This window comes from Eremothecium gossypii, chromosome IV (genome assembly GCF_000091025.4).
Source record: "Eremothecium gossypii ATCC 10895 chromosome IV, complete sequence".
Classification (NCBI taxonomy): Eukaryota; Fungi; Ascomycota; class Saccharomycetes; order Saccharomycetales; family Saccharomycetaceae; genus Eremothecium; species Eremothecium gossypii.
The window spans coordinates 1176620-1191773 of record NC_005785.6 but is presented as its reverse complement, the minus strand read 5'-3'; the positions used below and the strand labels follow the sequence as shown (position 1 = coordinate 1191773).

Here is a 15154-nt window from a genome sequence, read left to right as displayed (position 1 = left end):
GATACTTGACACCGTTTACACGCAGAGGGAGGGCTTGGTCGAGATAACCTGTCTATTTCGCTGAGTTCCTTCTTCGAGAGATGAGCTTGTATATCGAAGTTATCTTTTTTTTATATTGTGATTTTTCAGTCCAACCTCATCGAAATTGTAACGGTCGATGACCTCCAGGCGAAAGTTCTTTCAGCCTTGAAATGCAGCCACGGCGTGAGCCAGAAGGACTTACCGGTGAACAGTAACAGCAGACGATGTCTGATCCAGATGTGGTGGGTGGTACCGGCAAACGTCGTATAAAGCGCAAGTTTGACGAAGATATAGAACAGGACATTCGAGCACCGACGGCGGAGGTCAGGAACACGGGATCCGAGCACGGTGCGGGTGCAACAGAGGAAATATATGGCACTACAGACAGTGCACAGATGCAGGAGCTGCGCCGCCTGGCGCGGCAGCGCTATCTGGACCGGCGGGAGAGGGAAAAGCTAGACTGGGCAATACGGGACCTTGCATTGTTAGAAGAAGACGTAAAGAAGTACGGATGGGACAAGCTGACGGAACGGGAGCGAAGAGAGATTGGGACCAAGCGGCAGCTCGTGCAAATTGTGCGCGAGCGCGATGCGGCGGCGGCGGCGGCGGAGCGTCGATTCCATATGCCCGGCGAGACCGTTGTGGAGGCTACTGCGCGGCAGGAGAAGAGCTGGGAGGAGCAGCAGGTGCAAAAGGCGGTGCGCGCGGAGGGGCGCTCGGACATAATTGAGGTGGAGGGCTCTGAACAGTACGAGTTTGTTCTGGACTCGCGGTCCGTTGTGCGCTTTACAGAGGAAGAGACGCTGGCTCCCGGCGAGCGTGTCGAGAAGCAGCTCGAACAGAAGCTCGAGAAGGAAATTAAGCGCGTGGCGTCGATTCAAGAAACTAGGAGGCAGCTTCCTGTGTATGCGTACCGCGACGAGCTTCTGAAGGCGGTGCGCGACCACCAAGTACTGATAGTTGTCGGTGAGACAGGCTCGGGGAAGACCACACAGCTGCCACAGTATCTCGTCGAGGATGGGTACACGCAGGATGGCAAGTTGCTGATTGCGTGCACGCAGCCGCGGCGTGTCGCCGCGACATCCGTGGCTAGCCGCGTGGCGGATGAGATGGGGGTGCTGCTTGGACGCGAGGTCGGCTACCAGATCCGGTTTGATGACAGGACGACCGCCGACGTGACATTGCTGAAGTACATGACAGATGGTATGCTGCTCCGCGAGTTTCTCGCGGACCCAGAGCTGAGCCGCTACAGCTGCATCATGATCGATGAGGCCCACGAGCGCACTCTGGCGACGGATATCCTGCTGGGCTTACTCAAGGATGTCCTGCTACAGCGAAAAGACCTCAAGCTGCTGATCTCCTCTGCTACGATGAATGCCTCGCGCTTTTCGGAGTTCTTCTACAATGCCCCCATTTTTAACGTTCCCGGTAGGCGTTATCCCGTGGATATACACTACACTCTACAACCAGAGGCCAATTACGTGCACGCAGCGATTTCCACCATATTCCAAGTGCATACCTCGCAGCCTCTGCCGGGTGATATCCTCGTGTTTCTGACCGGACAAGACGAGATAGAGACCGTGCGCGAGAAGGTCGAAGAGATAGCCTTCAAGCTCGGAAAGAATATCAAGCCAATGATCATCAACCCCATATACGCCAATCTGCCGCAGGAGCAGCAGAGCCGCATCTTTGAGCCGACCCCGAAGAATGCCCGCAAGGTCGTTCTTGCTACAAACATTGCCGAAACATCGCTGACTATTGAGGGCATCAAGTATGTGATCGACCCGGGCTTCGTCAAGGAAAACTCCTACATGCCGCAGACGGGCATGACGCAGCTGCTCACCGTGCCCTGCAGCAAAGCCTCGGTCGACCAACGTGCCGGGCGAGCGGGCAGAGTCGGGCCTGGCAAGTGCTACCGCCTGTTCACAAAGTGGTCGTACCACAACGAGCTGGAGAGCCTGCCGAAGCCCGAGATCCTGCGCACAAGCCTGTCACAAGTAGTGCTGCTGCTGCTGTCGCTCGGTGTCACGGACCTCCTCAAGTTTCCCATGCTCGACAAACCAAGCATTGCCAACCTCAGCCGCTCCCTGGAGCAGCTCTACGTCCTCGGCGCGCTCAACAGCAAGGGTACCATCACCAAGCTCGGCAGAATGATGTGCGAGTTCCCTTGTGCGCCCGAGTTCGGCAAAGTCTTGCACAGCAGCGCGGCCGACGACCGCTGTGCCGGTGTCCTCGAGGATGTCGTGACCATCGTCGCCATGCTGCATGAAACTGCCAGCATTTTCGCCCCAGGCAAAGAGCGCAAGAAGGTTCTGGGTCCGCAGTCCAGCGACCACATGCTCTACCTAGAGATTTACAACGCCTGGGCTGCAGAAGACTTCCGCAAGGGCTGGTGCCATGACCACCACGTGCAGTTCCGTACGCTCTCCCGCGTCCGTAGCATCCGCGAACAGCTGTGGCGCTGCTGCGACAAGCTGGGTCTCGTCGCCTTAAATGCCCTTTTCCGCAAAGACCACCCTCATCTCGCTGCCCAGCGCGACCAGCGCGTCGCCAAGGCCTTCCTCTCCGGCTTCCCCTTCAACGTCGCCCAGCTTACGCCCAATGGCTATCGTACGATGGGCAAGCACGGCGGGATGACCATACACATACATCCAACCAGTCTACTCTACACGCACAATCGCGAGTCGGGCAAGCCCCCGAAGCACCTGCTCTACCAGCAATTGATGCTCACTAGCAAGGAGTTTATGCGCGACTGTCTGCCTATACCAAGAGAAACCTGGCTCAAGGAGATGGTGCCGCAGCTGTTTGGCGCTCTTCCATGAAGTAGTAATTACATAATTTTCCCCCGCAATGCCCTATTTTTCGTTGCATCCCCCGTTGCCGAGCACACCAGGAGCCCCAATTCCTCGAGCTTTGCGGCTATATCCGTCTCCCGGAACAACTGGATTATATATAAAGCCTCACGAGTGAGCAGCTATGCAGGGGAGCGTGCGCGCAATCAGGAGTTTAGCTCGGCAGTTTCGAACAATGTCAGTTGAAAAGATATACTACCCACGAAAGGTGCAGACGGCGGCATCGGATGCGTCGTTGACGCTCAACCACACCAGTTTCCGGATTAAGGACCCCAAGGTGTCGGTACCCTTCTATGAGAAGCACTTCGGGATGCAGCTCTTGCAAAAGCTGGAGTTCCCGGAACAGCAGCGCGATGTCTACGTGATGAGCTTCCCCAAGCAGGTGAACAAGCTGGAGAACGGCGCGCCGGGCATCTTCCATCTGAGCGGCACATTGCATCTTGCGCACAGCCACGGAACAGAGAATGACGCGGGATACCGGCCCAACAATGGTAATGAGGAGCCTCACCGTGGCTTTGGACACATCTGCTTTTCGGTGGCAGACCTGCCCAAAGAGTGCGAGAGGCTGGAGGCAGAGGGCGTAGCGTTCAAGAAGAGGATGTCGGACGGGCGCCAGAAGAACATTGCGTTTGCGCTGGACCCCGACGGATACTGGATTGAGTTGATACAGTACAACTTGTCGGACGCGGAGCCAGTGGACCTGGGGCCCAAGTTTAACCACACGATGCTACGTGTGAAGGACGCAACGAAGTCGCTGGAGTTCTACCAGAATGTGCTAGGTATGTCGCTACTGGAGGTGAGCGAGCACGCAAATGCGAAATTCACCCTCTACTTCCTGGGGTATCCGGCAGCGGACGAGCGGTTGAAGCGCGAGAGCATTCTGGAGCTGACGCACAATTGGGGGACCGAGGATGACGCCGACTTCTCGTATCACAACGGGAACGCAGAGCCCACGGGGTACAGCCACATGGGTGTGTCGCTCAGTGACCCTGCGCCTCTTTGCGCTGACATCGAGGAGACGTACCCGGACCTGGAGTGGGAGTTGCGCTACAACAAGGGGTCTATCAAGAATCTCGCCGTCCTCAGAGACCCCGATGGATACCATATCCAGGTGTTGCCAAGGACTTGGTCTTTGTAAGCCGCATCGCACGTGCAGCGTGCGGGGCGCAGTGTCGTAGTGGGAGTACGTAAGCAGTTATGTACCCGCCTACTGCGGGATACTGAATTCAATATTAGTTGTGCATCGAGTCCAGACGCCTCGCATCTCGCGACAGCTCCTGGCGCTCCGGAGGCGTTGCGCGTTTCAGAGAGGCGTTATCGCATTCTGGCAGGATTTATCAGCAATTGGCACGCTATCTAGCTGGATCTGACGATGAACACGGCATTTGGTCTGGCGCGGCTGGTCTGCATGCGCAAGGCTGTGCCGCTTCAGAAGATTGTTCCGCCCGCCTCTCAGGATTTGCTTCAGTAGCTCAGTCGGAAGAGCGTCAGTCTCATAATCTGAAGGTCGAGAGTTCGAACCTCCCCTGGAGCATATTTTTTGGACAGGAGCGCGTGCCGCCGTGGATCAAGAATGGTAAGAATTAGGTCGAGGCAAACTATAGTGCCATCTATTTGGTTAGCTAAATCTACAGTATGCAATGCATGGTACCTATAATCCCTGTTCCAACTGGTAGACGAGTTCGCCATCAGTTTCAGGGTCGTATTTGTTGTTCAAAAAGCAAGAGAACTTCTTCAAGTTTTCCAAGCCGCGGATCTCGCCGGCGCAAAGTGGCATTTTGACAATGTGGAAGTCCTCATACAACTCGTCAATCTGGGACAAGTACTTCTTCTGCATCTTCCATCTTGCTTGGCAGCGCTTACAATTGTGCTCCTTGTCGCTTTCCGCGAATAGGAGCTGGTTCACAATGATGGAGTTTACGTCCATGTCGTAGGAGATAAGCTCTTGGATGAGCCGCTCGGTTTCGTAGAGCGATAAGAACTCGCTGATACAGACACAAACAAAGGTCGTCAAGTCCGGATCGGTGAACTGCTTTTTGATCTTCTGGACGCTTTCCTTGAGTTCGTTCATCTTGCCAAGCACGTCGACGTTGGGGTTGCCCGCAAAAGAGTTGAGCATCGGCCCAAGGCGGCCTGCAATGGCGCCAAACTTGTCTAGCACCTTCGTGAGCGTAGTTGGGAGCTGCAAGAAGCGCAACGTATGGCCCGTGGGCGCGGTGTCAAAGATCACCGTGTCGAAGTGCTCGCCGTCGCCCTGCTCCTGCTTCTTGATGTGTTTCATCACCTCCATGAACGAAAGCGCCTCGTCGATGCCCGGAATCGACCCCGTGAGATCTGCGAGTGCGCCGCCCTGTAGCAAGCCCGAGAGCCCGTCATCATCGCCGCCGTTCGCGATCGCCATGTCGTTCACGTCCTTCAACGCCGCCGAAGGGTCGATTTCCATACACGACAAGTTGTCCATGCCCGTGACCTTGCGCGCGTCCTTCCCAAACTTCTCGTTGAACGCATCGCTAAGGTTATGCGCAGGATCCGTCGAGATCAAAAGAAACTGCTTAGTGGGCTGCGCAAGCGCCATCTGGATGGCAATGGAGCACGAAGACGTGGTCTTGCCCACACCGCCCTTCCCGCCGACGAAAATCCACTTGTGTGTTGTAGAGTTGATCAACGAGCGCAAAGAGGCCTCTGGTGTAATATCAGTCATGGTTGGTGTACCGCGTGAATCTGAGAGTGCCAGGCGATCTGAGATCTTTGGATGCTAATACCATCATATATGAACGGGCAACCAACCCTAACGACTCTGGCCCTTCTGCCCGTTGCCACCGTGTTTGTAATATCATTCGTTACGATACTAGTCATCGGCCACGTGTATCACGTGACTGTAATGTTTCAGTGGAGAAGCGGGTCGTTGCGCCTGCTGCGTATTGCTTCGCATATGCTTGTCCATGGAAACCAGGTCACCTCCCGAGTGGGGTATATGACCTTTGTTTGTTTGTAGATGACATTTTGTTGGGATCCAGAAGTGATTTTCGGATGCTAATACTGGGATTACGACAGAAGATGTATCGTCGGACTGCTCTACATGTAGCTCGATGAAGCAGCTGTTTGCCACTCATCTCTTAGTACCTCGACACTTGCTCGAACGAATGTAGCCAGCTCTTTCTGTATTTTGCCAGCGAATGTCGGTTTATAAAGATTAAGGGTTTTCACGGGCCCCATTTCATCTTCACCGGTTTACGGCACGCTACGCAAGCAACGATTGGCGGCCATGTCGGGCGAAGATAGGGACCAAAAGATAGAGGATGCTCGGAGGAGAGTGGAGGAGCTGAAGAAGAAGAAGAAGAAGGCGAAGAAGAAGAAGGCGGCTGCCGATGTTGACGAATCCGCGACCGAGGGCGCAGCCCCAGACACAGACGACGCAGACCAGCCCGCGATCGCTGAAGAGGCGACACCAGCTGCAGAGGGCGGCGCGGGAGCCGAGAAACCCACTGTGGACAACGCATCGGTGCCAGCCGCGGCTGGCACCGCTCCTGGTGCAGGTACTGAGCAGACGGCAGTAGAACCTGCCGCCGTGGAGACAGACACGGCGTCCGGTTCCACGCCCGCACCAGGGACCAGCCTGGCCGACAATGCAGCTCCCGTAACAAGCTCTGCCGCGGAAGAGCTGTTCGGCGAGGAGGAAGGGGCCGACGACTTCATGACGACTCTGAATGAGAAGGAGGAAACGAACGAGAAGGAAGAAACGAACGAGCTCGAGGCCTGCAAGCTGCAGGTAGTCGAGCTACAGGCGCAGATCAAGCAGCTAAAGTTCCAGAACATGGAACAGGAGACGGCGATGGAGGAGCTGCAGGAGCAGGTGGGCAACCTGACGCGGGAGCTGGAGGCCAGCCGCGCGCAGCTGTCTGCGACGCAGCGCGAGCTGAGTGAGGCACTTGCCGCGCGGAACTCCTTGCCGCAGAGCCCCGCGCCCGCCCGTCTGCTACAGCAGCAGTCCCTCTCGCAACAGCAGTCCCTCTCGCCGCGGCAGTCTTTCTCTCAACAGCAGTCCCTCTCGCCGCGGCAGTCCCGCGACCTGCCGCAGCCTCGCACGGATGCCGAGCAGATGGAGAAGTGGCGCCACTGGAACGTGGACATGACAGGCTGGCGCTCCATAGGAACCGGCCCGGTCATAGACTTCTAGCTGCCACGCAGTATCTTAGTGCTATGTACAAATCTTGTGTGGTGACCTATTTAACTCTGCATAAGACCTCGCCCCCCCGCCTCTTGGCAATGGCCTCGTTGATCTCCAGGATATCGTCGCCACACCGCACCAGCATCAGCTCTCCGGGCTGCAGTGGCTTAACCAGCCGAACGCTGATCCCAGAGCACAGCTTCTTCAGCTCTTCCACCTGCAAGATAATGCGTACGCTCGGCTTCGACACCAACCGGCATGTCGACAACACCGGCTTGTTTTCTCTATACTTCATGCCCAACCACAGGCGCCGCGTTGCAATGTTATCGGGCGTCACCTCGACGGGGGTGACGTCTGGCCCCTTGGTGGAGCCTTTCTGCAGGCTCGTCAAGAATCCATTTTTGTAGAGGTTGTATGCAAACTTCAGATGCAGCTTGTTGTATGGGATCGACGTGAGCGCCATCCGCACACGGGAGCAGTTCTGAAGATGGGCGCACGTTTGACCTAGCTTCGTCAACGACATCAGTGCGGGTGGGAGTGCTTGCGTTGGCTCTTCGTCGCGTGGGCGGTCGGTGAAGAAGACCCATATCACTGAAAATTTGGCTCGAGCCAAGAGCAGTCACGTGACACACAGGACCACGGCTTGTGGTCGCAGGAGATGCACTCAGGACTGATGCCAGTTATGCCCGAAGGTACACTAGGCTATTTGCTGTCCAGCGGGCGCGTTGCTTTATTTGTTGGGCGGGTGTGGGCTGTATAAAAACTCGGCCTCTCAAGGCATCTACCAGCTAGCAAAGGCTAACTCGCAGGACAAATGTTTCGCAGACTTGTAACGCCTAGATTGCTCCGTCTGCGGCGTCAGCAGGGACTTTCGCGGCCATACGCCAGCAAGGCCCCTGGTTCGGAAGATCTACCTAGCGCGTGGAAGATGGTTGGCGTTGCGGTGGTCAGCACGCTCATCTTCGTGCAGGCGGCGAAGTCGATTGACCGGAGCAAGCCGCAGACAGAGTTCAGCGAAGCGGAGTTCGAGAAGGTCCGCTCCGGCCTGAGGCGGCGGGTGACGGTGTTCAAGCCAGATGAGCTGGAGGTGCTGGCGGTGCTTGCCGATGTGCCCGTAGAGAAGATCCGGGCGCCAGCGGGGGCCCGCGCCGTACGCGTGCAGCAGGCGCTGGAGCGGTTCCGCACCGACGAGCACGACAAATACCACGCGCTATTAGAGGAGTTGCATGCTGTGCATGGCGATGACTACTCGGCGCACCTGCCCAAGGGTGCGCTGGTTGCGTTGATGGGCCGCTATCTGAAGGAGGTGTGCCAGGCTGGGGACAGCGTCGTGCTACTTGGGTTCCCACGGAACATGCAGGAGGCCATTCAGTTTGAAAGCGAAGTTGCTGTGATTTCGGCGCTTGTGGCGCCACAGGGCAGTGAGGAGTCGCAGCTCGTGCAGTACTTCAAAACCGTTAACAAAGTCATTACTGTTTGATCTGCGGGGTTGCCGTATCTTGTAAATACCTATATATAGCATCGCAGTTCTATCGTTTGGAGCTACCGAATGACTTGAATCCCAGGAGCCTCTCCACGTCGCTTTCCCCTGTTTCATCTTTCGCAACAACCCGGTTCGTGCGTTTTGGCTTTTCATTGGCCGATCTCGTGGAGTTGTCCCTGACAAAGGCCGCGATCTGTGCCTTGTACTCTCCTGCCAGTTCCCCTGCATCCAGGTGTTCGTTATCCCTCGTATCTGCGACGAGGCTTTCGCCAAATACCTGCTCGAACTTGATCTGGTGTATTTTGTGATTGAGATGATCTATGTACTGCAGTGTGTCCTTAAACGTCATATCGCAGATATCGCAGTAAAAGCCAAACTGCTTGCCTTTCTTGTAAGACGTCAGCCCAGTCGTCAGCACGCGCTTGTTCTTGTCTCTATTTGCCTCCAGGATCAGCTTGTGATGGTCTGTGTACTTGGCTTTGAGCAGCGCTAACTGACCCTCCTTGAGGTTTGCAAGGTGGTCATGGTTCGTGGCCTCTTGAGCTAGCCTGGCGTACTCCTCACGGTCCCATGTGCGGCGTCCGAAGTTCGACTGCGTTGCGTCTGTGTCTTCTGACTTGTTTTGCATGGCGCAGGTACGGGACGATAGAATAGGAAGCTATCACAGGAGCGTCTTTAAGTTCAACGCGCCCACGCAAAAAGGTAGATAGAATGTAGCACACAGGGACGCTAGCCTAAGGGAAGAGCACTGCTAGTAATGCTACATAATAATATACACACGGAGATCACAGCTAATTCAAAACGCTTGCCTTATCGAAGAGCTGCTCGACAACAGTATTTAGTTTGACGATCAACTCGAGAGAGGAGTCATATGTAGCATCTTGGTCCGGGGTCGTGTACACATAGAGCCATCCGTTACCCTGGTCAAGAACACCGTAAAACACCTTGTCCAAGATCATCTGCGACAGCTTGCCCTCGACCTGCTGGGGGTCCAGACCAATCATTTTGGAAATGTGGGACACCTCGACACACTCAAAGGGTTCAATGATTTTGCAGAGATTGGATTCCAGCAATGTGTCGTACAGCGCATTGAAATGGGACCGGATCAAGTCGTCTCCCATGAGCTCCCTGTCATAATGCTTTAAGGCAGTGTTGAATTCCAGCAGCGAACGATGGGAGTACGCGTCCGCGACAGCGCGCATCGCGTCTATGCCCCGCGACTGATACGTCTCTTTCGTATACTTGGCGTTCAATATGGTGTTCACTTCGTCGATTAAGCTCAACATAATCTTCGACAGGAGCATGTACTTCAAGGCCTGGCACGCCTTGCCCGACGTGTCTGCAGAGTTATGGAAGCCTTCAAACGACTCGTAGAAGTATGAAAATGCAGTCTTGTAGTCCTTGTCCTCACAATGCAGGATGCCGCTCGTGAGATCTAGCTCTGCCATCGTCAACGTCGGACAGTAGATTGAGTTCGCGGACGTCCGCGCGCTGGTCAGCGCCGCCTTCGACTTTGCCAGGTTGCGCAGCTTGTGGTACACCTTCGACTCCAGCAGATGCACCTCCACCAGCGACGACTTGTCGTCCAGCTTCTTGAACTCCTTCAGCAACTCGTTGATTAGCTGCAGCGAGTCGTGGTACTGTCCCTTCTGGTAGTACAGCGTCGCGAGCCGCACCGACAGCGAGTGCTTGAGAAACACCCGCTTCTCCGCCTGCGCAAACGCAATGGACTCTTTACACACCTCGATCTGCTTCTCCAGCGTATCTGGGATCCTGTCAAACTGGTCGATCAGTGTCTTCAGCACTTTGGCCGTCTTGGACTTCGCAAACTGCATCATGAAATCACGCGACCGCGGGATGAACGCCGCCAGCTTGTCCGCGTCGTGTGCCTCGGCGTACATCCGCCCCAGCTCCAAGATACATTGCTCCTGCAGCTGCGCGCGTTTCTTGTCCTGGTTCTCCGCGTCGTTCAGCAGCGCGAGGTACTCAGCCTCTGCTGCGGCGTAGTCCTTGCGGCCCGCCAATTTCCTAGCCTCTTCGATCGACATATTGCTGCGCTCGGCCCAATCCCAGTCCCTCTCGTCCTGGCCCTGCTTGTATTTAACTAGCACGGGCGCGCTAGTTTGCCACCCTGCCAGATAACGTGCTCACGTCAGACACTGGTTACCCGGACACTGGTTACCCGGCCTCATCATTACCCGGCCAAAATCTCGACCTTCTGTCACGTAAGCTGCTGCTACCTGAGCCTAAGGCAACAGGTATAAGCAGCAGGTTTAAGCCAGTATCGTGGTGTTCCCCTTTGCAGGAGGAACGATTAGTGGCGCGAGGCGCTCATGCTGCATTCTCCGCCTGTCCCTGGGAGGAGTTACTGGCGGTGTTTTTAAAAAAAAACATTGAATACGTGTTCTCTGACCTCAACTTAGCAGTTTCATATATAGTGCGTAGGGTGGTTGACAGTGGAAGCGTTGAACTATCTTCCAGATCCAGTGATACAATTGCATCTCGATGTCCAAGAAGAAGGCTGTTAACGTGGATGGCGACAGCGCAGTCAGCGAGATGGATATCCAGAAGGGGCCTCAGCGCCCGTTCTTGGTTACGGAGCCAAACCCCGCGCTGTCCAAAACGCGGCTGTCGTCCACATGGAGCGAGAAGTCGGTAGTGGGCGCGCTTATGGGCGTGGCAGCAGCGGTGCGGCTATATAACCTTGCATATCCCGACTCGGTGGTGTTTGACGAGGTGCATTTCGGGGGATATGCGTCCAAATACATCCAGGGAGCATTCTTCCTAGATGTGCATCCGCCGCTGGCGAAGATGCTGCTTGCGGGGGCCGGGAAACTGGCGGGCTATGGCGGGGAGTTTGGCTTTGAAGACATTGGAATTGACTATCCCGCTACGGTGCCCTACCAGGTGATGCGGTTTTTGCCTGCGGCGTTGGGCGTGCTGACGGTACTACTGATGTTCTTGACCCTGCGTGCGTCCGGTGTGCGCAAATGGGTTGCGTTTGCGGTGTCTCTGGTCTTCACCGTAGAGAACTCCTTTGTGACGATCTCGCGCTACATCTTGCTGGACTCTCCTCTGCTCTTCTTCATTGCGGCTGCTGTGTACTCGTTCAAGCGCCTTGAGCTGCACCAGACTGGATCCCTGCAGTACTACAAATGTTTGGCAGCCACGGGTATGGCTCTGGGCCTTGCAATGTCGTCCAAATGGGTCGGATTTTTCACCTTCGCATGGGTCGGTGTTGTCTCCGTCATGCAGCTATGGTTCCAGGTTGGGGACTTGAACAAGCCCGTTCCCTCGATTTTGAAGCAGTCTGCAATCAAAGCGTCTATATTATGTGTCTTGCCGATGTGTCTCTACGTGCTTTTCTTCAGAATCCATTTCCAAAGCTTGCCAAATGTCACGGACGCTGCGGGCTTCTTCTCCTCTGCGTTCAGAACGACATTGCATGGTCATACTATCCCTGCAAACATATATGCGGGCGTTGGCATCGGATCTACTGTTACTATTCGCCATATCGGCACCATGGGCGGGTACTTGCACTCACACAACCACATGTACCAGGGAGGCTCGGAACAGCAGCAGGTTACCTTATACCCACATCTTGACCAAAACAACCACTGGTATATTGAGCACTACAACGCCAGCAACACAGTGCCCACCACTTTTGAGGGTCTTGAGCACGGTACCAAGATCAGACTCAAGCACGTTTTGACTGGCCACAGATTACACTCGCATGATCACAAGCCACCAGTGTCTGTGTCCTCTGACTGGCAGAAGGAAGTTTCTGGCTACGGTTTCCCAGAATTCGAAGGCGATGCGAACGATGATTGGATTGTTGAGATCGACCAGGAAAAATCCACCCCAGGCGAGGCTCGCGAGAGAGTCAGAGCTATCGAGACAAAGTTTAGATTGAGACATGCAATGACTGGCTGCATGCTGTTCTCTCATCAAGTAAAACTGCCAAAGTGGGGCTTCGAGCAGCAGGAGGTTACATGTGCAACTCAAGGTAGGCCAGACCTCACACTGTGGTACATCGAAGAGAATACTAACCCGCTTCTTTCTGAGGACTCTGAGAAGATCTCTTACAAAACTCCTAACTTCTGGGAGAAGCTCGTCGAAATACACCGGAAGATGTGGCATATCAACAAGAGTTTGACTGACGCACACATGTACCAGTCTGACCCAATCCAATGGCCATTCTTGTTGCGGGGCATCTCCTACTGGTCCAAGGATTCAAGACAGGTGTATCTGCTTGGAAACGCTGTTGTATGGTATTCGGTGACTCTTTTCGTTGTCATCTTTGGCTTAATATGTGTCGGAGAGCTTTTTGTCTGGCAATTAGGTAAGCCAATTCTATCAGACACCAAGATTTTGAATTTCCATATCCAGACTATCCATTATTTGCTGGGCTATTTCATCCACTATTTGCCATCCTTCCTGATGGGCCGTCAAATGTTCCTACACCATTACTTACCCGCATACTACTTCGGGATATTAGCATTGGCACATGGGCTTGACGGGTTGGTTACTTTCCTAAACCGCAAGAGACCAATAGCTTACGGACTAGTCGCTATGTTTGTTCTCGGATCCATTGCTTTCTTTGTTACGTATAGCCCTCTAGTCTACGGTCTTCAATGGACCCGGAGCCAGTGCGCTAAAACGAGACTTCTAAGCAATTGGGATTATACCTGTGCAGTGTTTCCAGATACTTACGAGGCCTACAACTTAATTCCACCCGCAGAGTCCAGCGATGCTAACGTGGCTGGCATAACTGATACCAGGGATGAGGCTAAGAAGCCAGACGTTGGACTCGACCTCGAATCCATCATTGCCAATCCAGACCCCAAGAAGTTTGTCGACCAACATGGCAATGAGCTATCCCCTGAGCAAGTTCAGAACATTGTAAAGGAGCAGGGCGGCTATATTAAGGGCGTGAGCGGAGGTGAAAACTTGTTGTAATAAATATCGCATACATAACCTTGACCTCTGTAAATGCTGAATGTGTCTAAGAAAAACCGTATCCGTAGCATTACCCTCATTGTCGGTGGTCAGAAACACAGGCTGCGTCGAGGAGTACCATGTACTCTCATTCATTGTCAATGTGTCCATTCATCCGAGACCTGCTCTTCCTCCTGCGCTCTTGAACAACAATAACTAAGATCAATGCAGATATGAAAACGGTCGCAAATTGGACCACATGGAATGTGTAGAGATAACATTTTGCGCCTTTAATGCACTTTTCATAGCCTGTCGATGTATGCCTAGCGATATCCTGTGCCAGCATTTTGCTGAAATATTCTAGAGTAAAAACACTCCCAGTAGTCAGTACCCCCCATATCGTGCTAAAGAGATCGGTGCCAAAGGCATCGGCAATGATGACTGGATAAGTGCCGAATGTCACTCCATACTCCAGGCCGAATAGCAGCGAGGCGACTGAGATATTTTTGACCACCGCCGGCATCGCGTCAGCAAATACCAATGAGGAAAAAGTATCTGTGATAAGAGCACCTGCTGCAAGGTACACAAATAAGGAAGCAAGTAGGATGAGCCACAGCCGCTGATAGTTGAACTGCTTCACCAGCAGGTCAGAAATTGGCCCTGAGGATATGCGGCCAAGGCAGGAAAATACTGATATGATAGAGATCTGTAGTGACTGCACTTCCTCTTTATTGAGTGATGGTGAAGGGTTCGACTCCAGCTGTATATCGACAATATAGCCCACAGAATAGATGTACAGCTGACCTACCCCGTGCAGAATGGCTAGAACCACATAATAGCCAACAAAGCGATATTGGGTGACCACAGTTAGGAGTGCTTTGGCCAGGCCTATCCGCGGCCCTGCCGCCTCCTGCCCGGCTTCAATTAATCTTCGCTGCTCAGGAATGCCAGCAACACTTGCATCGGTCGGTGGCAGCTCGAGTGACCCGGATATTGACCCGTAATTGCTATGCCAAGTATCTGGAGAACTCTTGGCAACCACTTCGGGCGACTGCGCTTCGCACTGCGGGACAATGTTCAGCGTGCAGGCCCCTAATAGTGCAGTCGCTGGACATACTGTAAGTAGAAACGTGAATACAGCCTCGATGTCATCTCCGAAGAAGCGGTAACACGTCACCGAAAAGATCATAGATGATAGAGCAAAAACCGAGAACGGGACGGCCACAACAGTACCGCGGTACTCTGGGAAATTCACCATACAGCATTTGATCGCAGCAAAAAAGCTCGATACACAGCCATATCCCAGAAGTATCAACACCAGAAATAGAAAGATCTGATTACCGACCATGTGAATGTAGCAATAACGAAGGCTGCCATACGCCAAGAACATGCAAACGGCGCCAACCATGCACGAAACTTGTGGCCCATATTGATCAATTATCCACCCACAGAGAATACCCATGAATGACGTGCCCACACTCAATCCCGCACTCAGAAAGCCCGACGCCTCCATAGGCACTCCGCAACGCGCCAGTAATTGAGGGGCATAATAGCTGTAGAAGTACTGCGACCCGGAGCCGAGGGCAACTATATTTGCTGCTGCGAAGCACAGCACCAAGCGTGCACTTATCTCCTTCCGCATCGCACTGTCTTAGCAGACACAGAGCCATGATCAATCCTCTGGCCGCCGCT

The 15154-nt window shown here is 54.1% G+C and overlaps 10 protein-coding genes and 1 non-coding gene across 11 annotated transcripts; 6 read left to right on the top strand and 5 right to left on the bottom strand.

The window, feature by feature from the left end:
• Nucleotides 1-245: 245 nt before the first annotated feature.
• PRP2 (DEAH-box RNA-dependent ATPase PRP2) lies at nt 246-2843 on the top strand (the record flags this gene model as incomplete). The annotated part of the gene is made up of 1 exon (NM_209736.1): nt 246-2843. The coding sequence occupies one exon, from the start codon at nt 246-248 to the stop codon at nt 2841-2843; it is 2598 nt and encodes an 865-aa protein (NP_984383.1).
• Nucleotides 2844-2997: 154 nt separating this feature from the next.
• GLO1 (lactoylglutathione lyase GLO1) lies at nt 2998-4011 on the top strand (the record flags this gene model as incomplete). Its single annotated transcript, NM_209735.1, has 1 exon — nt 2998-4011. The coding sequence occupies one exon, from the start codon at nt 2998-3000 to the stop codon at nt 4009-4011; it is 1014 nt and encodes a 337-aa protein (NP_984382.1).
• Nucleotides 4012-4334: 323 nt separating this feature from the next.
• On the top strand, nt 4335-4407 carry AGOS_t0083. Its single transcript has one exon. It is a non-coding gene; the product is annotated as a tRNA-Met (tRNA).
• A 117-nt stretch (nt 4408-4524) lies between these two features.
• GET3 (guanine nucleotide exchange factor GET3) lies at nt 4525-5574 on the bottom strand (the record flags this gene model as incomplete). Its single annotated transcript, NM_209734.2, has 1 exon — nt 4525-5574. The coding sequence occupies one exon, from the start codon at nt 5572-5574 to the stop codon at nt 4525-4527; it is 1050 nt and encodes a 349-aa protein (NP_984381.2).
• A 564-nt stretch (nt 5575-6138) lies between these two features.
• Nucleotides 6139-7050, top strand: BUG1 (Bug1p; the record flags this gene model as incomplete). The annotated part of the gene is made up of 1 exon (NM_209733.1): nt 6139-7050. The coding sequence occupies one exon, from the start codon at nt 6139-6141 to the stop codon at nt 7048-7050; it is 912 nt and encodes a 303-aa protein (NP_984380.1).
• Nucleotides 7051-7096: 46 nt separating this feature from the next.
• Nucleotides 7097-7564, bottom strand: MRPS8 (mitochondrial 37S ribosomal protein MRPS8; the record flags this gene model as incomplete). The annotated part of the gene is made up of 1 exon (NM_209732.1): nt 7097-7564. The coding sequence occupies one exon, from the start codon at nt 7562-7564 to the stop codon at nt 7097-7099; it is 468 nt and encodes a 155-aa protein (NP_984379.1).
• A 291-nt stretch (nt 7565-7855) lies between these two features.
• AIM36 (Aim36p) lies at nt 7856-8521 on the top strand (the record flags this gene model as incomplete). The annotated part of the gene is made up of 1 exon (NM_209731.1): nt 7856-8521. One exon carries the CDS (start codon nt 7856-7858, stop codon nt 8519-8521), a length of 666 nt encoding a protein of 221 aa, NP_984378.1.
• Nucleotides 8522-8570: 49 nt separating this feature from the next.
• Nucleotides 8571-9152, bottom strand: SNU23 (U4/U6-U5 snRNP complex subunit SNU23; the record flags this gene model as incomplete). Its single annotated transcript, NM_209730.2, has 1 exon — nt 8571-9152. One exon carries the CDS (start codon nt 9150-9152, stop codon nt 8571-8573), a length of 582 nt encoding a protein of 193 aa, NP_984377.2.
• A 163-nt stretch (nt 9153-9315) lies between these two features.
• RPN6 (proteasome regulatory particle lid subunit RPN6) lies at nt 9316-10572 on the bottom strand (the record flags this gene model as incomplete). Its single annotated transcript, NM_209729.1, has 1 exon — nt 9316-10572. One exon carries the CDS (start codon nt 10570-10572, stop codon nt 9316-9318), a length of 1257 nt encoding a protein of 418 aa, NP_984376.1.
• A 457-nt stretch (nt 10573-11029) lies between these two features.
• Nucleotides 11030-13483, top strand: PMT1 (dolichyl-phosphate-mannose-protein mannosyltransferase PMT1; the record flags this gene model as incomplete). The annotated part of the gene is made up of 1 exon (NM_209728.2): nt 11030-13483. The coding sequence occupies one exon, from the start codon at nt 11030-11032 to the stop codon at nt 13481-13483; it is 2454 nt and encodes an 817-aa protein (NP_984375.2).
• Nucleotides 13484-13610: 127 nt separating this feature from the next.
• Nucleotides 13611-15104, bottom strand: AGOS_ADR278W (uncharacterized protein; the record flags this gene model as incomplete). The annotated part of the gene is made up of 1 exon (NM_209727.2): nt 13611-15104. The coding sequence occupies one exon, from the start codon at nt 15102-15104 to the stop codon at nt 13611-13613; it is 1494 nt and encodes a 497-aa protein (NP_984374.2).
• Nucleotides 15105-15154: the final 50 nt, after the last annotated feature.